Source organism: Dromaius novaehollandiae, chromosome 17 (assembly GCF_036370855.1).
Source record: "Dromaius novaehollandiae isolate bDroNov1 chromosome 17, bDroNov1.hap1, whole genome shotgun sequence".
Lineage (NCBI taxonomy): Eukaryota > Metazoa > Chordata > Aves > Casuariiformes > Dromaiidae > Dromaius > Dromaius novaehollandiae.
This window is the reverse complement of record NC_088114.1, coordinates 12,246,733-12,270,105: the sequence shown is the minus strand read 5'-3', so window position 1 is coordinate 12,270,105 and position 23,373 is coordinate 12,246,733. Positions and strand designations below refer to the sequence as shown.

The 23,373-nt window shown below is 41.4% G+C and overlaps 2 protein-coding genes across 3 annotated transcripts in view; both read left to right on the top strand.

Moving 5' to 3' along the window:
• BCR (BCR activator of RhoGEF and GTPase) overlaps nucleotides 1-12,247 on the top strand; it is a 109,311-nt gene extending 97,064 nt beyond the window's left edge. For both annotated transcript variants that reach the window (XM_026119087.2, XM_064522223.1), the window contains exons 19-23: nucleotides 711-850; nucleotides 2,067-2,201; nucleotides 2,824-2,929; nucleotides 3,929-4,091; nucleotides 4,861-12,247. In XM_026119087.2, the coding sequence (XP_025974872.1) occupies nucleotides 711-850; nucleotides 2,067-2,201; nucleotides 2,824-2,929; nucleotides 3,929-4,091; nucleotides 4,861-4,950 (634 nt within the window). In that variant the 3' untranslated portion in view covers nucleotides 4,951-12,247. The remainder of the gene's footprint in view (nucleotides 1-710; nucleotides 851-2,066; nucleotides 2,202-2,823; nucleotides 2,930-3,928; nucleotides 4,092-4,860) is intronic.
• A 3,447-nt stretch (nucleotides 12,248-15,694) lies between these two features.
• Nucleotides 15,695-23,373, top strand: part of SPECC1L (sperm antigen with calponin homology and coiled-coil domains 1 like) — a 69,578-nt gene continuing 61,899 nt past the window's right edge. Inside the window, exon 1 of the mRNA XM_064522221.1 lies at nucleotides 15,695-15,823. The gene's annotated coding sequence lies outside the window, so the exon portion shown is untranslated. The remainder of the gene's footprint in view (nucleotides 15,824-23,373) is intronic.

The window sequence follows — 23,373 nt, the reverse complement described above, 5'->3', positions numbered from 1 at the left end:
TGGCTGTTGCTGCAGAAGGGAGAGGTTTTACTTTCTCCCAGCTTCATTCTTTGCATGGAAAGAAACAGCACGCACACAGACTGGGAAGGCAGGGTGTTTACTTTCAGCATATTGAACTCTTCTGAGTTCTGGAAATGCCCCTTGCCTTTTTACTCTGTAGTTAGCTGACTTGGTCACAAATTTCCAGAGCCACTGAACGGTAATATTTCCTTTCCATAATCGGAAATGTTCAAGTTCTTTGGATCTTGCAGTGTTATTTTAACCCCTGATCTTTTGTCATGAACTGTTTGCCAGAAGAAACCTGTTTGTTCTGGTAAATAGTTTGGGAAATGTGGTATTTCCTCCCTATGGAATTGCATTAATTTGATAGCAACAGGGTTGCTATGTATCCAAAGGTTGTTTGGGAATCCTCTGATCACCTGCCCAGAGTTGCAGACCCTGGGAATGCTAGGACCCAGCTAGAAGCCCTAGCACACAGGGCAGCTGCAGAACAGCCAACCCCCAGGCCGAGATACTCAGAAAACCCTCTCCAATTTTAAAAGGAGTTTCTCAGCTCTGTCTTGATTGCCTGCTCTGACCTTCCCTCACCCTGTCCTTCAGAAGAGGTCTACGCAGCAAAATGATGGCTTATTTTAGCCAGCCTGCCTGGCCAGGGTAACAAGCATTGGTGGCGTGGTCTGTACTGAACTCTCGTATCTGGCTTTCTTAAGGAGAGAGAGATCAAAGGTGCCTTACATTGTGCGCCAGTGTGTGGAGGAAATAGAGCGGCGTGGAATGGAGGAGGTGGGCATCTACCGTGTCTCTGGGGTTGCAACTGATATCCAAGCTTTGAAAGCTGCCTTTGATGTCAGTAAGTATTTGTGTCTGATGTCCCTTCACACTATGAGATCCATGAGCTCCCTGTCAGATAGCTGTGCTACTTTTAATCATAAGTACCCCAAGAAGTATTAGGAGGTAGAGATTTTTATGGAAGAACAACTGTTTTACCCTTGGCTATATGCTTTATTAATGTTCTTCAGTTACAGATATAACCTGAGACATACAATGGGATGGATCCTTATACTAAGCAATGAATCTGTTAGTGTGGTCAGGGCTCCTGAGTTCTTTTCTTAATTCTGTGGCTCATTCTGTGTGAGAAGATTGTAAAATTAGATAATTTTGGCCAACCTCTGTGAAGCCTTCTTTGGTCTTGGGCAGAAAAGGGCTCCATAGTGGTGCCACATTTAGGAGAATGGCACGTGTGTTCCGAAAGGCATCTGAGATCAGTCAGATGAAATGCAGCTGAATCGCTGGGGTACTAAAGGTGAAATTCTGCCCTCCTTTCAGCCTCCACACAGTGGTCCCAGGACTAGGCACCACTCAAGCCTTATTTGAGCTCTTTTTTGATGTAAGTGGTCATGAGGCCTGTGCCAGGTGCCTGAATTCATCCTTCCTGCATTTTTATTGACATTTTTGTGAAATCTCTTCCTTTTTGTATTTTATAATAACAACTTTTTTTCATTTGCATTAAATGACATTTTACAGTAGTCTTCATGAAACTGTGGCTGGCTCTGCTGGCTGGTCTGTTTGTTTTCGGGAAAGGAGGTTGGTTTTGTTGTTCTTTATGGTAACAAAACTGAAATGTGAGCCCTGAACTGCCTAACTATGTACTTTAACTACACTCAGTGGGGAGTTAGACAGCCTCAGAGTCTCTTATTTTAAGCTGTTAGAGGCAGGGAATTGGAATGATAACTGTGGCCATTAACAGAAAGTTAAAATGCATATAAATAAAGTCATGCAGGGCTTGTGCCAGCGACCTGTGCCTGATCTGGAACAGCATAACGAATCCTGGATAGTGTTAAATTCTCTCTCGTTGATTTAAAGCTGGAAACCCTTTGGAATCATTTCTGTGGCACTTCTCAGCTGTCAGAACTGCTCATTTAATCTGTAGAAATGTAAACAGGAAGACTCTCAGCTCTTTGGCCAAAGAGGAAGGATAAACAAAGAGAGCCAGAGCAAGGAAAAAAAATAAGAGTGAATGAAAGGCCAGCAGCTTCCTTACCTGCTACTCCTCTTTTCTCTTTCAGATAACAAAGATGTGTCAGTGATGATGAGTGAGATGGATGTAAATGCCATTGCAGGCACATTGAAGCTCTACTTCCGAGAACTGCCTGAACCCCTCTTCACAGATGAATTGTACCCCAACTTTGCTGAGGGAATTGGTAGGTATTAGCAAAAATAACCCTTGATAACATGGACCTGTATTAAAAACACTCTTTCATAGGAGGCTGCTCCTAAAGCCATATAAAAGCCATATTTATAATGTTGGACAGAAGCCTGGGAACAAGCTGTATGGCAGCTGTAAGGCAAGTGAAATGCAGCCCAGAAATAAGGTGGAAACCTGTCTCTTACTTGATTTGGGCAATTACTGTGCTTTTAGAAGTTGAAAATGCCCTTTTTCTGAAGATGAAGTTAAAAATAGAATGACAGCCTATTTGTGGAGGCTTTGCCCTATTTAATCTTCCAGAGAAGTCTTCCTTGGAAGGGATATACCTTGTCATATCTTGATGCAGAGAGGGGGGGAAAAAAAAAAGGGTTAAAAGCCTGAAAGCACTTCAACTGCTTGAGGGGAAAGAATTCTCTACACATCTATGAAATAAAGGAAAACAATTCTGTGAGGTATTGATGTGCAACTCTGACCTTGCAACCTGTGACCTAATTGCTGTCCATTAAGGAGCATCCATTTCTGTCGGTCTGGGAAATTCTGCAGTCAGTCAAATTCTTATTCAATGCCTGTGGTGATGTTTTGTTTTGTTGATGTTTTGTTGATTTTCTGTCTTGTAGCACTTTCAGATCCTGTTGCAAAGGAAAGCTGTATGTTGAATCTATTGTTATCGCTTCCAGAACCCAACCTTGTGACATTCCTTTTCCTTCTGGACCATTTAAAAAGGTAATATGTGGATCCTTTAGTTGGAAAGAGGAGGCTTTCCCTAAATATAGGCTGAATCAAGCAAATGAAGCATTTGCTGATTTGCTGTGAATGCTGGTCAGATAACTGTTGTCTCATACTCCTAGTGAGGCGCTAAATCCTGAATTCCATTCCCATGAAACCAAAAGGATTAGAACTGAAGGAAGGGGTACCGAAAGTCTCAGGGCTTATCTAGTGCAAATGGAAATTCCTGCTGCAATAGCTCTGCAAAACTGCATCTGCATCTGGACAAATTTATCTGGATAAAATGATTAGGAAAGGTTTTAGTATAAATCTTAAAGATTTGGTAGCATTTAAGGATTCATGAGCCCTGTCTCAAAAAGTGTCTGCAATCTAACATGATATATCTTTAAAAATTCCAGCTTCACACTTCTGGTAGCTAGAGTTGTCAGTTCCTTGCTTAGACCAGTCTTTCTGATGTTGTTTATGTTTTTGTAATATGGTTGTGCCCGTGGAAAAACATTTTCCATGTGTTTGGTATTAATGAAATAAGCATGCTTAATACATGCACAGTATTTTAATTTACGTATGTATTTTGTACAGAGACTGTCACTGTAGAGATGAAAGATGATCTTGTGACTGAGGTTCTGGATTAAAATCCAGCAAATCTGGGTTCAGCTTGTGTTTCTGCTGCAGACGTTTGTGCCCTTGGTCAAATTTCTCAACATGTGTGCCTCAGTTTCTCATTTATAAAACTAGAATAAAAAGCATTCCTTTATTCCTGGGCCACATTTGTCTGTTCAGACAATAAGCAGCTGTCCTTTTTCCAAGTTTAAGCTATGTCTATAGAGTGCCTAGAGACTGTGGCTGTTAGACCAAGCTATTGCTTATATATAGAATAAATTGAAACACATATGGGACAGTGGTTGATTGAATGTCTGTATCTAAAACTGTTTACAAAAGCAGTAAATATAGCTTCTTCCTTAAAGACACTTCAGAGACCATTGTTTGTTTTTCCAGGGTTGCTGAGAGGGAAAGCATTAACAAGATGTCCCTGCATAATCTTGCGACTGTCTTTGGACCAACGCTGCTGAGACCTTCAGAGAAGGACAGTAAAATCCCTGCTAACCCTACCCAGCCTATCACAATGACTGATAGTTGGTCACTAGAAGTCATGTCCCAGGTAAAATCCTAAACGTGCTACTGAATCTTCTGAAGACAATGTGTGGGAAACTACAGTCCTCTAGCAAGGCCTGGTTCAGCCATGCTTCTATGTTCTCATGGTAGTTGTGTTAGAAACGTAAACAGCTTTCACCTCAACACACGTTCGAGACTCAGTCTGTGGAACAGTGTTCCCTCAGGCAGTTCAGTTTGCATCTGTACTAATGCAGTTGCTCATGCAAAACCATCAGTGTGAGTGCATAGTGCGTGCTTTATGCTCATGAAGAATTAGATTTTTTGAGAGCTGTCTCACGGCGCCTAGTGTCAGCTTTACAGATAAGGACTGTGAGTGGTTTTCCATGGTGTTCCTCATCACTTATATCACCTTCACTAATTTACAACAAAATATCATCGTAGATCCAGATTTCTTTGGCCCCTGTTGCCTTCTGAAGGTAGTGCAGGGAATTTGAATGGGGAGGCTGTTAGCTGCTCAGGTTGTGTTTCATACTTTCTTGTTTTAATAATAGCATATTATAAATGAGAAAGACTTTCTCACCGAGGTGGAATGCCATCAGCATTGTCCTATCATGGAAGCTGAAAAGAGGATCTGTGAAACACTGCAAGTTTTAATATTCGTGCTCATATTATACACTGCATTAAAACAAATACATAACTGCAAGAAATTCCCGTGGAGAGAGATTTAAACATGTCTGCCAACTCTCAAATAACTAGGATGAGAATGAGTTAACAGGGCTTTATCATTACCTCTTTCTTCTTATTTTTCTTTCCAGGTTCAAGTCCTTCTGTACTTCCTGCAGCTAGAGACTATCCCTACCCCAGACAGCAAGAGGCAAAGTATCCTCTTTTCCACGGAAGTGTAGGTACCTGTGATACCAACAGGACTTAAAAAACTGCTCTTGGCATGAATCTGCCACTCTTGAGGAGAAAGAGGACCGATGTTTCTTCAGACATTACCGGCCTGTTCCCACCCTGGCGAACTATGGCCCTCAGTGCTTCTGCTGTTTGTTAACCAGAGACAAGCTGAAGAAAAAGGAGAAAAACCTCTCTACTTTTGATCAGCAGAATCAGAAACAGTTGAACTGGAGACGGAGCTGTGCAGGATCTCCGCTAGAAGGCGCAATGGACACTTGAACAAATGCACCACAGAGTGTGGCTGTTATTCTTGTTGGGAATGTGACAGAAGGTATTCCTCGTTTTATGGATTTAATTTATCATAAAGAAACTTCAAGATTTCTACTGGACCACTTGATAGGATACCCCTTTTTCTGGGTGAGGGGGAGTTAAAGGATATATCACAACTGTGTCTTTAATAACTGCTGTTTTTAAAGTACTGTTCTAGGCCACAAAAAATAGTATTGCTTTGCCAAGAGGAGAGGGGAAGAGAAGGGTCTGGGATCTAATATTGCTGCCTCAGAAATTCAAGTCTTGATTTGAACAGGGCTCTAAAGAAGTGAAAGAAAGTTTTGTGTACAACTGTTGGGGTTTTTTTGTCTCATTCACCCCTTCCCTTGCAAATCTCTGTACAAACTCTAGGGAAAGAGATGCCCTGCTCTTGCCTCTGTTGCACTTCTGACAGTTTTTGGTGTTAAGGGAGCCAGATCCAACCATACTACACTGTAAATACATAGAGCAAGTTAAAGAGAGGCAGGAAGGATTAGACTTAGTGCTTTATGATTCTGTTGCTGTTTCCATATAAAAGCAGGGGCAACATTATCCAGAGAGGATTGCTGAATTCCTTAGATCCTGCCAAATTTAATGAAAATTAACTTAGAAGGCTTTTATTTCCCAACTCTCCAAAGAAAAAATGTTGTCATTCCATAATAACTGAAGCATCTGAGGACAAAAAAAAAAAAAAAAAAAAGAAAAATCAATGGCTATCTGTTTTGCTGGCTACTTACTCCAAACTTTTATCAGAATAGCTTTTTTGATACTTGAATTTTTGGAGGCTTTGTACATTGCTTCTCTGAGTCTTTTTCTGATAGATACAAATACTTTGATAAGATGTGTCAGAATGTACTTTATGGACAATCTAGGAAGTAGCATGCATGTGTATTCTCCAGAAATTCCAACCCTCTTTTAATTAAGAGCAGTGAAGAAATTTCTATGAAACTACATACAGCAGTACAAAAGGTCTAGCCAAATAGCAACTTTGTGTTTTCCTGCCTAACTCCGTCAAAGCCACTGGGGTTACCTAGGCATAAAGGGCAGCAGTATTTGTCTATGGAATTGAAAATGTGAAGTAATTGCTGGTATCCAGACCAGAGGAAACTGTTCTGGTCATGAAGCAGTTGTGCCAAACATCTTCGGGGCCGTGGGGATGATTCCCATTTCATAAGCGACTCCATCCCCCTTCACTTCCTACCCAGTTATGCAGCATCCATTTAGTAGCAACCATCCACCATCATCCTAGCGAGAAGAAAAGTGCAGCTTGAAGACAGGGGAAGGAATCAGAGTGGGGAAGAGGAGGGAGGGACAGATTTTAAAAGTTGTAATTGGTGCAGTTAGGTTGTCAACATCATTTGAGGGGAAGTACCACAAAGAAAACAAACACTAGTATGCTAAATTTCACATTTTCTGCTGAGTGGTCTGCAGCCTCTCAATTCAAAAAAATAACAAAGGTATCTTTTAAACAAACAAAAAAAAAAAGGAAGAGAAATTATTTTGTAGTCAATGTAATTCTGACTGCTGCATTATATTAGAAATTATTGTACTGTGAAGTTGCAAATTCAAAAAGGAACAAATATAAATTTCAACTTTGTGAGTATATCAACATTTTGCATGCTTTGTAAGGATTCTTATAGGAATTTAATATTGCTTAGTATCCTTCCCTCCTTAGGTCTGGGAGAAAACCTCTTTGTAATGTAATGTACAACTAGAAATTCCTTCTCTCTTATATGTATTTTTACTACATTCCAGCTTTTGAACCCATAAAAACAGAAAAAAATGTTTATATTAGGAGGTGCTTGTTGTGGGGAGGGAGGGAATGAAGGCAAAGAAACTTGAAGGCTTGAAATTTTGCATTTTAATTTTTTGCCTTTTCGAAGGTAAAAATTAGTCACAATCCTGAAAAATGTTGACTGAAGAAAAGTCATGCAGACCAGTAAACCACACTCAATGGTTTTGGTTTTATGTATTTTTTCTCATTTTTAAGTAGCAGTTCTGTAACAATCCTTTTACTCTGGCTGCCCACCTACCTGTTCCAAGTCATTGTTTGATATATTTGAGGCAGTAGCACTGCTGATGACTTTGTTTAAAAGGAAAAAACAAACTATACCATGTACTAAGGTGATAACCTTTTTCTTTTGGTGTTTAGAATCTGTGGCTGCTCTTTGCAGTGTTGAAACTGGAAAGCAATACCATAATGACTGTGCCAATTTCCTTTTGCCCAACTTTTTTATTTTTATTTATATAGGAAGTTAATTTTAATATTAAATTACTGATCTATATTATGTAACCATGAAAAAATTGCTTTTGCTTTGGTTACTGTTACAGGTTTTTGCTTTTAGTTTTTCATTACAATGCTCAGTTCTAATGTAACGTTATCTAACATGCAGGCATGTGGATCAGGGAAAGAAAAGTTAATTTAACGTAACCCGTTAATTATTTCTGTTAAGTATGAATGTTTTCCCCAAAGCTGGTAATTTTGGGCTGGAAAAAATAGCACATCTTACTGCTGATGATGAGATCATGGAATGATTTGAAATAGGAGAATAGATTTCTTGGATTTCCTTTAGTTTTGCAATTAAGTTTTTCAAATGGACTTATATTTTCAGAAATTAAGAATTTCCAAAAGACTTGTATTTTCTTTGCCCAGGGTTGTTGGTGTTTTTTTTTTACTTTGTTTTAATAAGCCTTATCGTATTGAACAAAAGGGACTTGTAAAACTTGGCTTTAGAGAAGGCCTTCTGATTTCTACTCTTAATATTCCCCTGTCAGTTGTGTGAGAAAACCTAACTCTTCCATTTTCTATATTAAAAGGTACAATGTAAACATAAGAGCAAACTAACAAAAACTGCCATTTAAAATAAATTGTGATGTGCACTGGGAGTTTATACTCTTAGTTTCCAGTGTATTGGAGAAGCCTTTCTAAAAATGTAGCTTTCAGCTACAGGAGTCTGAAACATGAAAACATTTAACAGGACTTTTTCAGGTGATTGTAGGATAGTCTGTTATCTCCAGTTTACGGAGAGGAATAAGTATCAGTTCCCTAGCATTTAGAGAGTATTTTAAAATTCTCATGGATTTTTTTAAACACTGATAGGTTTTTAAATCAGTAAATATTAAATAAAGCAAACTGAGACATTTTTTCAAAGATGGGCAAGAAATAACAGCTACTGGATCAGTTTCAGCTTTGTGTTTGTTTGTGCTTTGTATGGGAAGGGAGTGTCTGAAACCAAATTGAAACACATCCATTAAAATGCTGCTGGTGTTCTTTATTCTTGCACAATGTTAGAAGTTGAGGTAGTAGCTAAGCTAATTCAGGCTCTATTTAATATGCTGCTATTTTTTAATATATCGGCTAAGGGCAAAATACAGCAGTGCGTTGACTATAATATTTGGCGATGCCCACTGCCTGCCTCAATTCTGACCTTCAGTTGCTAAGCTAAGTTCCAGGCAATCAGTATGCACCATATGAAGCAAAATTGCAACTTTTTTGTTGGCCACTAGGTGGTGGAACCATAGAAGATGTTTATGGGCGATGCAGTATTTTTACAGTTTATTCATTTTACCTGTTTAAAAATCTGTTTTACAGTTGTTTGTTAATTTTCTGTGACTTTATTTAAACAAATGTACTGTTCTGTAAAGCATACATGGAACTCCAAATCTGTTCATCACCTTTGTAACACTGGAAGGCATCACAATGTGATCACTTCTCTTGCTGTGCCATTCTTTGAAGTATGTATAAAATGTAAATTGACCAATGTGGCTTTTAAAGATGCTTAAAATTTGATGGAGAAAAACCAACTCTCTGATTCCTCACTGGTTAATCCTTCCTTTGTTTCACTGCCTATTCATCTACTAAGATAACATTACCATGGCATTCTCACTATGGAAGATTTAATAGGAAATTGGAAATATTTTAACAAAAACCTCTGCCCTTTCTCTTTTTACTTTAATTCTAGAAGGGACTTGTAATAATAGAAGACCAACACATTCTTTCTAAGTTTTAGGCATTTGCTTCTGTTCCTTGAAGAAAAATATCTGAAAGGGCAGTTTCTTAGTAGATAACATCAAATTACTCTTATCAAATTCCTAGTGTAGTTAGTAAGTCACTTGTTTATTTCCTCTTAAATTTGTAGTCCAGCTATGTTTTCTTTGTAAAATTGAACATTCTCATAGTACTGTTGTCTGAAAAATAAGTCTGATACCACACACTTACTTTAACATAGGGTAAGTGGCACTGAGATACTGGAGCCTTAGAGTTAGTATTAGGAATTCTCCATTCTAAGCTAGAATGAATTAAATGTTCAGATTTAGTCTGTAAAATTTCTTATTGAATGAAGTATATCAATTGCCCTTAAAATCAATGGAAACGCTAAAGGAAGCACTTACGGTTAATAACTATTCCTTAGCAAGATTTTAGGGAAGAAAAATAACACAAATGGAAAAGAGAGGCATAATTCAGATCATAACTCAGATCACATGGTCTGGGCTTGTGAAGAACAGTTCTCCTTCCAAGTCAGAGAAGGCGGCTTATGCCCTGGATAACTCAGCTAAGACTGTATTGCCAGTAAATAAACATTAATATAGGAACTTCAGGAATTTAGCTATTGTAGCCTCTCAGTTCTGATGTGCTGCAATCCCTCTTTTTTGCTACTCAAAATTTAGAGTCCAGTGATAAGAAAGCAAGGCTTATCACTTGCTCTCTAAATTATTTTTTTTCAGTCAATAGATAAGGAAGAGCGGTAGAGAGTCTGTATATTACATTAGATGTACCAACACCACAAAGAAGGAAAAAGCTACTAGAGTCAGAAAGGTAGATTTTAGTTGATATTGAGAGAGCCAACTTCCGGGCTATGAGGATAAAATGCCACAACATGCTATAATGATTAAATGGTTGAAATATTAGGACCAAAGTGAACTCAAGTGTAGGCGTTGTGATTCACCTCCTTCCATGGACGTGTCACTAGACTCAGGCCTTCTAGGTCAAGCAGATGTATAAATGTAATTACAAGAGTTAGAGAATGTATAAATGATTTAGTTTGCCCCAACTGTTGATTCCCTTTGTGTTACCATCTTATAGCGGAATTAGAGGAGACCATTGTATAAACATACACAGGTGACCTGTCTTGAGTATTTCCCATGTCATTTACTTCCTACTGTCATGTTTGGCCCCTCAGTGAGAAAGACCCCTCCTTTTCCAACAGAAACCACTTCATTACTTCTGTACTGTAGAAACTACCGCGCTGGGAGATTCAGTTTATAGCAGAGCTACCCCTGGTGCAGAATAGACCAGGTACACCTAAACTGGGCTTGTATGACTGTCTTGTGAGCTGCATAAGATTCCGTTATTTACACCAGTTCAAGCATATTTGGAAATGAATATGACTACAGAGTGCCCAAGCCTACCAGAAATGTTTGCTCTACTGCTTTGTCTTAATTGCAGTCATGTTCAAATACTCTTGTCAAAAATGGTTCATCAGAACGGAGGGTTTTTTTGGACTTCCCACCGTAGCTTTTGTTAGTATAACTGTTGCAGTCGCCTTCCCTATTGGTAAGATGTTCTGAGAATCCAAGACACTCTACAGATTAACCATTTCTCTCCTCTGCAGAATGATTTATTTTGCAAGGCCATTTTATATCCCGGTGGAGGTATAGAAGAGCATGTTGGTGTATAACACAGCTTCCTGCCTGGAAAGAGAATGCAGCTGCTTTCCACAGATACCCAAAACAGGGATCGCAAGGAGTAGAGCCTGCCAATGAGCAGATGGCCCTGGGTCTTAGATGCTCACATCTCCCCCGGGGCAGTTTGGGAGGCCAGAAGGCAGTGCTGGGAAGAGACTTATCCAGCCCCTTCTTTATTGTGCCTAATTCAATGATCAAATGCCAATCTACATAGAGTAGCTCAAATTTCCTGCATTTTAGTCCCAATTAGGGAGAAATTGGGGCTACAGTAACTCTAGAGATTACACAAATTGTCAACTGAAAACTGATCCATATCTGAAAACTATTTCAAATGTAGGTCATAACGTGAAAGCTGCTATAACAAAAGGACGTTAATTCAGAACAGCCTCTTCTAATGCATTCACACTCTGATCCCTTCTTTATGGCTTACATCTCACAGGCCAAGAGAAATCTCGTACTGGGCTTCTTCGTAATGTATAAAAACTTGTGAAATTCACTCAGTAATGGCAATCTATTTGGAATCCTGGGTAAAACTAACCTATGCAGGGACAGATGTTTCAGGAGATGGGATATCAGCATTAAAAGTGATCGTGAACTACCAAGGCAGCAAGAAGAGGGTAATGAATTGTAGTGCTGGGTAACTGAGAGCATCACAGTGAATTTAAATATGATCTCAAAGCAGGACACCATGAAATGTTGTCCTTTCTGTGTCTGTCTAGCAAAAAAACCCTCTAAAACCTAAGCCTTCTCTTGCCGTGTAAGTTGTGTAGTTTGTTCTTATCTCTAGTGTTGCAACTGTTTTATAGTCCATGAAGAATTCCAAGGAAAGGAGATAATAAGACTATTTATTTAAATACAAATACAATTAAATTATATAATTAGTGCTAAAATATCAAGTATAGAAGAAAAACAATCTGTTATTGTTTGGATAATTTTGAGTTTCATCAGAGTTAATATTGTTGGCATTGTTTTAACACTGTCATGTTAGGGAGTCTGTTTTTGACATTTTATACCGCTGTTAGTGCTTCAGTATCTCATAGTGCTCTGTTTTTGGAAAAGAAAACCTAATTCTAATAGTTTAATATTGAAAGGTGTTGAAACTGTACTGCTAAACATCTCTCAGGTTTAGGCCTAAAGAAAGGAAAAAAGGAAAGGAAAAAAGGGGGAAAAAATGTCATTCTGGATTTTTTTTTAATTTTCTGAGATAAATAGTATGAAAAAGGGATCCAAAAACTGTATTTGGGGAAAAAAGGTCCAAGGCATTTGTAGCCTTTCTTTGTACACAATGTTAAATAAAATCTCCTGTATCTATGTTTGTCAGGTTCTTTTTGTCTTATTTAATTAAAGCTGAGCCTACAGTAAACTTGAACGTGTGAATTGCATTCAATTGAGTTTGCTAAAGGTATAGAATTTAACATTGTCATTTGCAAAAAAAGGCTATTTCATATTTTACAAAGTAAAAACTATATTAATTAAATAAAATCTACACCTTAGTACAGGGTTAGTGCCAGATTAAAATAAAGCAACTATAATATATATGTAAGTGGTTTACAGGGAAGGGACAGTACTAGCTGGGCAAAATGGTCTGTTTTTAGATCTATATTAATATTCTTGTAGGAATACTGTTTCAAAATGCAGCCAGTCACAGACTTTATAACTTTGCATTTGTGTGCAAAGCAGTTTAGCTCTAATTACATATGTACTAACAAATCAGCTGTGGCTGCTAGTTCTTTAAATACTAAATTGAACTAGTGTGTTATGTAGGAGTCCAAGTGTGGAAATTCAGTGAGCTATTTACATCAAGTTTTCTTGGTGCTTCACTTAAATGTTACTTAAATGATTAATGTAATTAAAGTAAATTTGTGTTATAGTCCAAATTTCATACTAAATACAAACCTCTCTTTATAATAAAAAAATACCTATTTGAAAGTTCTTTAACTGATTTTCATTCAGCATGGATCATAAAGGTGACATGTCTCTATGGCAATATCCAAAGTAAAGAAAAATGTATCTGACTGTACAGTGTTTAAAACTATAGGGAAACAAGAGGCAAGTCAAGAAAAAAGTCATGCTCACCCCTAAATTGTGAAAAAAGGAGAAACACTCATTATTATTTATAATGCTTTCTACAAGTGCTATATCTCTGTGTAATAGAAAATAGTTTAAAATAGTTTTCAGATAGGTTAAATGTGGAATTCCTGTGCAAATCGGCCCCCTCTCAATTAGAAAGCATACCTTCGTAGTTCAGCCACATCTAATGGTCTTAGGCTACCCCAGTGAGCATGGAAGGCTCAGTGTCCTTCCAGACGCTGGCTCCTAGCAGGGACACCACGCCAAGCCCTCCACTGACTACGGATGAAGGCTGCAGGCCAGTGCTCCTCAGCCAGGTCTCTCAGGTGTTTCCCCCACTTGGAGGCCCTGGGCCAGTAACAGTGCCATTACCTTGAGGTGAATCACAACAATGCAACCGGTACACACTCCTGGTACATTACTTCTCTGTAATGGGAAAAGAAAAATGAAATTTAAGGCTGGAGCAGGGTGGGGAAGGTTGTATGAGCGCTTACCCAAGGATGTGGCATGCAAATTGCTGCCCAGTTCCCTCCTGAACAGCTGTTTTCTCATTTTGTTAAGCAGCCCCGCACTACTTCTGAGGCTTTGAGCAGGCTGCCCTGAGGCAGCTGCTGCTCAGGAGCCCTGCAGGACACAGCTCCCCGTCGGAGACAGGCTCAGCGATACCTGCCCTGCTCCTGAGAGCTGCTCGGCTGCTCTCTGTCAGAAGCCTCCAATTACGGAGATGCCATAATCCTCTTGGGCAATCTAATCCACTATATAACCATGCTCACAATGAGAGAGATTTCCTAACAGACAGTCGAACCCCTCTCGCACGCATTTCAGGATGTAATACTGAAATACTATGCAGTTTTTTCAGTGACCTTTTAAGTTGAACTAGGATGCAAGTTACTTGCAGTCAGCTGCAGCTTGCTTGTTAATTTATGGAGCTGGACCCTGTGCTGCACGGAATGGAAAGCAGAACCCCTTCGTGGGCTAACATGAGAAATACTTTGTGCAAAACTAATGCAGACATTTTTCATCTCTAAAGCACAAGTGATGCTGCTGATGGTGTTATTAAAATGCCATTTTTTTACTGAGAAGTAACTCTTGCAATTCAATCCAAAGGTAGAAACATTGACTGCATTATAACTCAGAACAACACTTGCTTTAACATTTTCTGGATCTGAAAACCTAGTGGAATGACATTGGTCATATTGTTACTAAACAAAAATGGGAAATACTACTTAAGGATAAAGGAGTCTTTCAATGTCAAAAAAGTACATTGTGTCTGTGCAGCAGCCTTTCAGGGGAATCCCCTCCAGCTAAGAATAATGGGCAGACCGAGAACTAGATTGGAAAAGACAGCTAAATAAAAAGATCAACTTCTGAAAATACCTAAATAGGAATTTTTTCCCACAATAAAATCAAACTATGTTGTAACATCTGGGAAAAAAATCTCTGTCAATTTTTAAGTGAACTCTGATGAAATCTAGATGTCATTTACTTTGATTTACAACATTAAAAATTAAATTTCACCCAAGATAATGAGGTGACTGTAAATTATACTTGTCCTCACCAATCTGCAGCTCTGTGAATTCTAGGAAGGAATGCATCTCGAGGGGGAGGCTGTGATGCAACCTCATACTGAAGTGTTTCTTTTGATAAAATAGCTGAATTACTGCTAGGAGAGAGAGAGGCTTTGAACTGCGGTCTGGACCACGCAGAAATCCTGATGGGGAAACTTCCACAGGGATATGCCCAATCAGCACATTTGCTTACTTACTGTGTTTATAGCACTTTCCAGCCAATGCCTGTAAATACTGACTAAATACAGGCTCCCACTAAAGCACCAACATTGTAGCTGTTGCGTTTATTAACCGCAGTCGCTTGTTATTCGTGACAAGTCAGATGTCCTTCCTAAGGGAGGTAAGCGGGGAACCGGAGCCTGGCACGCTCCCCCGGACGGCCTTACGGCCTGGCAGCGCACACGCACGCAGCAGGACTGAGCTGCTCTCCGCAGCGTTTTAACTGTCTTTACTTCTTAAGTGCTCCAGCGAAGAGCTGTAATTAATATACTGTTACACTGTGAGGCGAGGAAATGCTCGTCCACCCCCTGCAGCGTGGCTTAACTGCAACGCGAGGCATCACAGCGGCTCTCCCACCCTGAGGCGTTTCGGTAGATTCGTGCGGTCCCTCCTCAAGAATTTTTTTTTTAAGTTTTAAAATCCATGCGGGTTTTTCCCCCCCTTTCTCTTCCAGAAGGGAGGCCCAGGCCCAGGCCGCGGCCCGGGACCACCGACATGCCGCCGCCGCCAGGGCGGGCAGAGCCCCCGCGCCGCGTCGCGTCGCCGGCGGTTCCCCGGGCGGCGCGAGGGAGCCCAGCCGGTTGCCGCCCCCCGCCCGCGGGCCCGCGCCGGACCCAACCGCCCGCCGCCATCGCGCCCTCAGGTGCGGCCGAGGCGCCTCGCCCGGCCCCGCCCCTCCCCGTGAGAGGAGCGCGCGCGGGGGGAGGGGGGCGGAGCCTCGCGCCGGCTCGGCCTGAGGCGCGCGAGAGACAGAGAAGGGGGCGAGCCGGGTGCGGGGGGGGGGGGGATGCGAGTGCGCATGCCCTTAGGCGCGGGGTGTGCGCTAGGAGGTGGTTGGCGCCTGCGCAGTGTGGCAGCGGCGCCCGCGAGGGGCGGGGCGGAGGCTGGCGGAGGGGCCCTGCTGTGGCCGCGCGCCCCTCCGCGCCCCCTCCGCTGCCGCCGGCGGCGCTCGCGGCCCCGCGCGGCTCCCGCAGCTCCCCGCAGGCTCGGGCCGCGCGGCGACGGAGCGGGAAGGAGGCGGCGCTGCCCGGTAAGCCCCGCGCCCCGGTGAGCCGCCCGGCCCCGACTCCTGCCGCCCGGGTGGGGGGGGGGTCGCCGGCGGCGGCCGCGCAGGCCGCGGCGGGGCCCGGCCCACTCGCTCCCGCCGCGTCCCCACAGGGCCCCGCCGCCGCGGCAGCCCCGGGCTGTCACCCCTCCGCGCGCCCACCCCACCGCCTTTCCGCGGCCCCCCGGGGCCCCTCTCGCCCGTTCGGGGCTCTCGCTGCGCGGTGCTGCGGGGGTGCCCGGGGGGGGGGGCGGCTCCCCGCGGGCTGCGGCGGCGGGAGGTGCCGGGGCTCCGCGGTCCCTGCGGCGCGGGTCGGCCCGGGGCTGCGCTTGTGTCACGGCGCGGTCGTGCGTCGCGCGGCGCTGGCCGCCCGCTGCGGGAGCGCGGGTGAAGGTGCGGCAGGAGCTCCCTGCCCGGGCGGGTAGGTAGGAGCTTTGTCTGCCTTCTGGTCTCCCGTGTTTGTGCGGAGCGCCGGTTTTCTGTGTTTCTGTAGCTGAAGGATCCGGCAAGTTGTGGCTTTGTCCCTGCCGTCTGCCTTCCCGTGCATCCCAGTGTTTCTTCTTGCAAGCCCGGTATGACCCGGTGGTGCTAGTGATGGAGGAAACAAAGCTCTTGCAGCTGGGCAAAAATCAGAGACTTACAGATATGACAGCCTGTTCTGTGAGTCCTCTCTACTCTGTGCCCTCAGAGGAGGGGGAAGAAAAAGTGCTGCTCCTCTTGCTTTTGCTCAGCAAACTGCACACTCCTCTTCCCAGCAGCATCTTACCCTCTGTGATTGCATGAAGGGTCTGTCTGTGCGAGGATCTGAAAAATATGGTGCTTTTGTAGCAGGAAGCTTGTGCTGTGAATGGTTCCACTGGGTGAAACTGTTCTCAAGAGGCATAGGCTCTGTCAAAGGATACATTCTGTGCAAACTCCACTCTCCCCAAAAACAAACATAAACCTTCTGTTGCTGCTTCCTGCTTCGTTAATGGTAGGGGCTTTGGCTGCTGAAATGTAGACATAGGCACTGGCTGTTTTCAATGATGTGTGGATCGTAATGTAGCCCTGCAGTAACTTAGAAGTAGAGTTTCTTCTCCTGTTTCATCCCAGTTGATTGTAGTTAGGTATTAGTTAACAAAACCAAAAAGGATGAGTCATTTTAAAGAGTCTAAGATTAACATTGAGGAACTGAAGTAAGAATATTCTGTTGGCCTTGTAATATTGCCACTTAATCTTTAGTTAATGGAGAAATTGGATTCTAGGCTGGTAGATTTTGTGAAACAAGAGAAGAGAGAACTTAATTTTTCAGATCTCTTTATGTGTCCCAAAAGCCGCGTCCCTTTTTTTTATTATAGAATTAAATACATGATTCTGGGGAACAAAACACCTCAAAGCTTTCTGATTTATTATACCATTTCTTTCAAATGCTATCTAGATAAACTCTGCAGTCCACATTTCCGACTTGTTTTATCTGCTCAAGACAAAGAACAATTTGCTGACATGAGTTTTGGTGTGAGCCCTGATAAAGATCTGTCTTCTCCCTTACTTTAGGAGAAGTGTTATCTTATTAAAACTTGATGGTGGTAATGTACCTTCGGTATGTAATACTCATCCATGTATCTCCTTCTGTCAGCATTGCGACAGGCAAACCTCTGCACCAGGATCTTCATTTCTCATGGATTGTACTTCTCGCTGCAGTTTGTAAATTACCAGCTCTGCATTTCTTCCCCTTTCCCTCCATTTTCTAAGGCAGTATGAGTTACGTGACTGTCCAGGCTTCTCTTGCATCAGGCTCGAGGAGAGGGTTAAGTGCATGTTCCCTTAGCGAAGACTAGCGAACTAAAGAGAAGTGGGGCCCTAGCCTGAGGTCCGGCATGTGGTTGCTCACCCTGCTAGATTGTCAGCACGGTCGCTGGCATGGCTGAGCCGGGGCCACGCAGCACTTCCCTGACCTGCACCTGGACGTCATTCCAGTGTGGCATCGTCTGGGGCTTCTCCTGAAAGACCTGTGGGCATGGCTGCCCTTTTCTGGGTGGGGGAGAGGGAGGCGAAACTTCAGCTCTGTGGTCAAAAACCACGCAAGGCGAGCTTGCCTCTGGACTGGAGAACAGTCTCTGGCCTTTGGCATTTACGAATGCAGATATAGCCAATGAGCTTTATAAGTTTCTGGCTAAGTGCATGTTGGCATAGTTATTTTTGTGCTGCAAAGATTCTGGAGTACTGAATAATAGACTAGGTGATGCACAGTTAACATTTCATTTTAGGTATGAAATAAAAATAGAAAGAAAACAGAAGAAGTTTGTGCCCTTTTTGCCTTAGTGTTAGTATGAAAGGAAAATATTTTCAGAAGATGGAGGCATAAGTTTGAAATTTCTTAAGATATCTTTCACTAAAATACTTAATTTCTTTTTTTTGTTTGTTTTCTATTTTCACCTGTTATGATCTCGCAAATGGAAGGCTGCATCGCTAGCTAGTATCCAGTTCCGGAAACGTACAATGCTACTAGTGTGAACAAATCTCTATTGCTCAGTGGGAAAAACAGCGTAAGAAATGTTATGCTTGTACTTCCTGGCTTCAGAAATCATCTCATTTAATCTTATTTTTAGCGCTGTTTACTAAAAGGGGAGAGAAAATGAGTGTTTTAGACTGAGTTATATGCTTAATCATAGCCCTAAATGATTAGTCACAAGGAACATATTATTTGTTTCTGTTGAATTTATTTTAGCTAAAATGATCAGAGAAGCCACCATTTGGAGCACTTATAGTTTAATGCAGCTTGCAAGTAGTCATAGGATACTCTCTCTTAACGTATAAATAATTTGTCATTATCGCTTTCACACATAGTTGCATGGTTTTCCTTGGGAAAGAGGGAGGACACAGTGTAATAATTTTTTTTTAATGCAATGGCACTACTACTTTTGATCATCATCTTTGTAAGTAAATGTCTCAGGATACCTTTTTAATTTTGCTGATGAAGAACAGCCACTATGTTGCAAATAAATAGCAGAGCTAGTAGCTTCCAACATAACTAAGAAAGAAGAATACAAGAATAAATCACAAAAGTTGGATTAAAAAGAGACTTTTTTTTTAAGGGGCTCAGTTTGCGGGGTTTCACTGCTTAAAAAATTTTAGTGTAATTTAGAACTATCTTGCATATTAAAGGATTTTAAAGCTACTTAAGAGAAATATCAAGGTAGAAAATACTCATTTTTACATACTTCAAGACTTGGTGTGATGCTTATCAAAGACAAGACTTACAGTATCCTGGGTTAATGTTATTTTTCAGTACTGTTGGCCAAAATAAAGCTGAACTAATGATAGCATGCAACTAACTGGTATACGTACGCTTGTGTTCAGGAAACTAGCATCTACTGTCTAGTACTTAAATTAGTATTAAAAATGAATAAAAGTAATATTAAAACACTCAAGTAATGTATTTGATGACATCAGCCTAAAAGTATTGGTTTTTTTCCAGTGCTAAAATGGTTTTCTTGATTTTTGGTCATTTAGCCAATGTTTGATACATATTTATGTAAGCCAGTGAATAATGGTGATTTCCAATGGGATATGCATTTGAGGGTGGGAGTGGAAAGCTTGACCAAGAGCTTGAAATTCTTAGCGCTCCTTGAAACTTTCTATATTCTTCTTAATACATTCCTATATACATTCTTAATTAAAAGCAGGCATATTGGTTTTGGCAGATGGAGCCTTCTTGAAAGTTCTGCTACAGAATTTTCTTGCTGCATGAGACTTGGTGCTGGAGAGAATCCTTCTACATATTCCTTGCTAAAATGTTGGCAGTCTTCATATTGACAAGTCTTTAACTGACACCGACAGGTTTATAGAAATGATCCATTAGAGTTTGACTTTCTCAGTTTAAGCATTGCTTTTTTAAAAAAACTTTTTATTAAGTTGCCAAGTTGTACTGAGCTTAACATTTCTTTTATTTAGCAGGCTAAATGATACTGAGATTTGATAATAGGTATGCATTTAAAGTAACATCTGTTGCACAGTTAAAAATCTCTCTTTCTTTCTTTGCAAACAACCATCTACTCTCTTTCAGTTTGCTTTTCCCTGAGCAGTAGCTGGCATTATGGCCAGCAAAGCAAATGGCTGACAAGTATCTTTTGTGTGCAGTCCCTGAAGGAATATGGGCTTTTCTGGAAAAAAAAGTTAAAACTTTTCAGACATGATTCCTGCTACAAATTTGCATGAGTAACTTTGCTTCCCTGATGTTCTGTTTTGTTTTTTTTTCCCCTAAGACCAAAAAGATCTTTCTCTCGAGTAAGGACAGAATTGTACAAGACTGCTTTTTATCTTCACTTGCCTGTATGAAATGGGCAATTGCATATCACTGTTGGAAATGATGAACTTTTGCATCAATATAGCTGTTGGAAGTTGTTGTAATTGAATTATTCTTAACTTATGGTTTGTAAGGGCAAGATGCATATCAAGGGGGAGGCAGCAGTGCTGTTGAATTTGACTGTAACTAAGACTTTTCATCAAAAATTAAAATGTTAAAATTAACACTTTATAATGTAATTTTTTTCCCCCCACAACTGTTGCTGTTCTTCTTTCTAACTTTATACAAAACTAGAGGAGAGAATTTCCTCAACCTGGAAGTATGGGCATCCCTGTGACTGTGAAAAAGTTGGAGGGTGCTGTCATGCCCTTGTCATATTCTCCAAAGATTTTGGTGCTGTGGTAGATGATACCGTGATCCACAGCCAAGCTCAAGGACACAGAGTTGGTTGTCTCAAAGCCATAGAAGAAAATACATCAGATCTAGAAATAGAAACCAGAATCCTGGTATAATGGTAAAATATCCATGTTTCATAGTAGATAGCATCTTTTACCAATTCAAGTCTACTTAATTAAGTGAATGTTATGATTCTTAAGGATGGCCAGTCCCTCTGGTGGTCATCGTCTTACAGATGCAATAGTGTAAATAATAGACTAATTCATGTGGAAAAAGAGAGTAAAGTTGCTGAAAGTCCAAATGGCTTGCACTATACCTCTGTGCTGTCAGAAATGTATTCTTTTTAACTCAGAATACTGCAGCTTGGTCCCATGGAGCTTTGGGTCTTCATAAATCTTGGGTGACTGTCCTCCTAACTTTCCTCTCTTTCCACATACATTTTCAGCCCTAAAAGCTTATTATTAATGGTAGGAACTGTGATTTGTTAGATTTTAGGAGCACATGGTATAAATATTGTGTGTTCAAAGATTCTTCTTGTATGGGGTGATAGTTCAGGCTTTGTACTTATTTCTTTTTACATTTTGGCTATATGTGTATGATTAGAAAGATACCTGGCACTTTTAAATCAATAATAAGCAAGTAGAAATTCTGTTTATGAAAACCTGTTCAGGTAAAAATATTAAACATTTAAAGAATTCAGTTGCAAGTGTGCAGCATGAGCTTTGAGCCTATTTGCATTTCATCTTCAATAGTAAATCAAATGTAAATTCAACAGCAAATAAGAATGTATAATTATAAAAACAAGTGTTACTAGAACTCTGACGGAGTTTTTTGAAACTGCTTCTGATGTATGCCTGTAAATGATGAACAGTATCTGTCTGCAGGAGAAAATTGCATAAAACTTAACTTGCAGATGTTAAGAGTATTGTAAGTAAGGAGTACAGTGAGAAAAAAACTATAAAGACCTCAGTACAGACTTTTTTTTAGTATAAAGACTACCTCTTCAAAGACGGAGGCCTTCAGTTACTACTGAAGGCAGTAGAAGCGTCCTTGTACAGAATTGTCTAAATAAAGATTATTGTCTTTTGGGCTGAAAGGCCTCTGCTCAGGATATTCCTAGCTGATCTCGTTGGCTTTGAATATTAAAATTATTTCTGTTAACTGTGTGAAATGCGTAATGTGAAAACTATTCTGAGGTACTTCCCTAGCCGATAGCCTTTCCTGCAGCCAAGCATCAAAGGCTTGCCAAAATGCTGGAGGTATAGGAGCTTCTCAAAGATGTACTGAAAAAATGTTTTACAATAAGAAGTGTTAATATTAGTATTTGAAATATCACGACGTTGTCAGCACATCCTCATGTCACATCAGGCAAAGGTGGTGCACAGACACTTGTCTTCTAGTGTTTTCCTAACCTGAAGCTACTGTTCCCATCTAGAATCCTGTGTTTTTCCAACAAATCTAACTGTCGAGGGAAATGGGGGGCTCTTTTCCAGAAAGCTTACAATGAGAATGTAGAGGAACCGTATCTTCCCCACCCCTCCAGGAAAAGGGATAAAAGCCCTCTGTTCTGTCCCCGTGTCCTAGGCACTTTTCTCATATGGCTCAAATGCATATCCCAGGGGTCCGCTCCGAAGCAGGTAAATACTCCTCTCCTAATGATACCAGGGTGTTCAGTAAAAATTTGCATGCAGTTCTCTCTTCTGTCTGGCAAGTCTAGAGGATTTCAAACAGTGCTGAATGCACTGATGGTGGGTCTGGTAGGAAAAAAACAAAAAGCAGAAGTTAGCAGGAGCACAGTTCAAGGCAGTACCATACCTTGAGATCCTCTGCAGGGATGTGAGTACCTCATTTTATTTTATTTTTTTGTTGGTGGCGTAAAAGTAACAGTTCATCAGTTCCTTCATGTGGTTTACACCATAAAATAGTGTGATTTGGAGAAGTGGTGGTTGGGCAGCAATGCAGACTGAGAATGGGCAGCTGGGTAGGAGGTTTGCTTAAATCGAGATTGTTGCTGAATGTCAAACTGTAACCTGAAACTGAATTTAAACAAAGTCGAGGGTACACTGCAGTGGGTGAACCTTCCTTCTTGTTCCCAGTGCCACAGTCCCGCTCCTTCTGTAATACCTAGCAATTATAAGGTGAGTTAGATCAATCCTGATCTGACTGAAAAACTAACACATCAAAAAATGAGCTATGATGTCTGGAACTGCAATAAGGGATAGGGTTGGGGAAGGGGTGGGACTGCCTCTTCTGGTGGCAGGCCACAATTAAAGTAGTTTCATGACTAGCTTAAGCAATCCCTGGAGGGCACTTCCCTCGCCTGGCCTTGGTAGCAGGGCTGGCTTACGAGCGTCCCTTCCCATCCCTTCCCACCGGCACTATGCCTGGAGTGGTGCTGATACCACTGCAGTCCTTGTGGGGCAAGGAGTCCCGCAGCTCTAAGCACCTGGGGGCTGGGAAGGTCTGCGGGAGCGTCTCCGTACGCTTGTCCTTTTCTCTTCTATTTTTTTGGTGCAATACCTTCAGGAATGTTGCCAGACCGGGTCGGTAACAAAGTGGACATAGCAAGCGCTCCGTCCATCTCCCAGTTCCAGAAATCCACCCAACAGAAGGACCTGACGTTAAGGGTGCGTTAGTCATCACCTGGTAAGAACAGATCTGTCTTTGTAGCCAAGCTGGAAACAGGATTTGGGGCTCTTGGTCTGAGCTGGTATGGCTTTCTCATGTAATCTTTTTTGCATGAACTGAAGGTCTGATGGGATATTTGAATGAACTTAGGGTCTGGTAGAGTCTATTCACTTAGCTCACAGGTTTTACTTCTAACATGTTTGTGCGTCAGTGGCTGGGAACCACT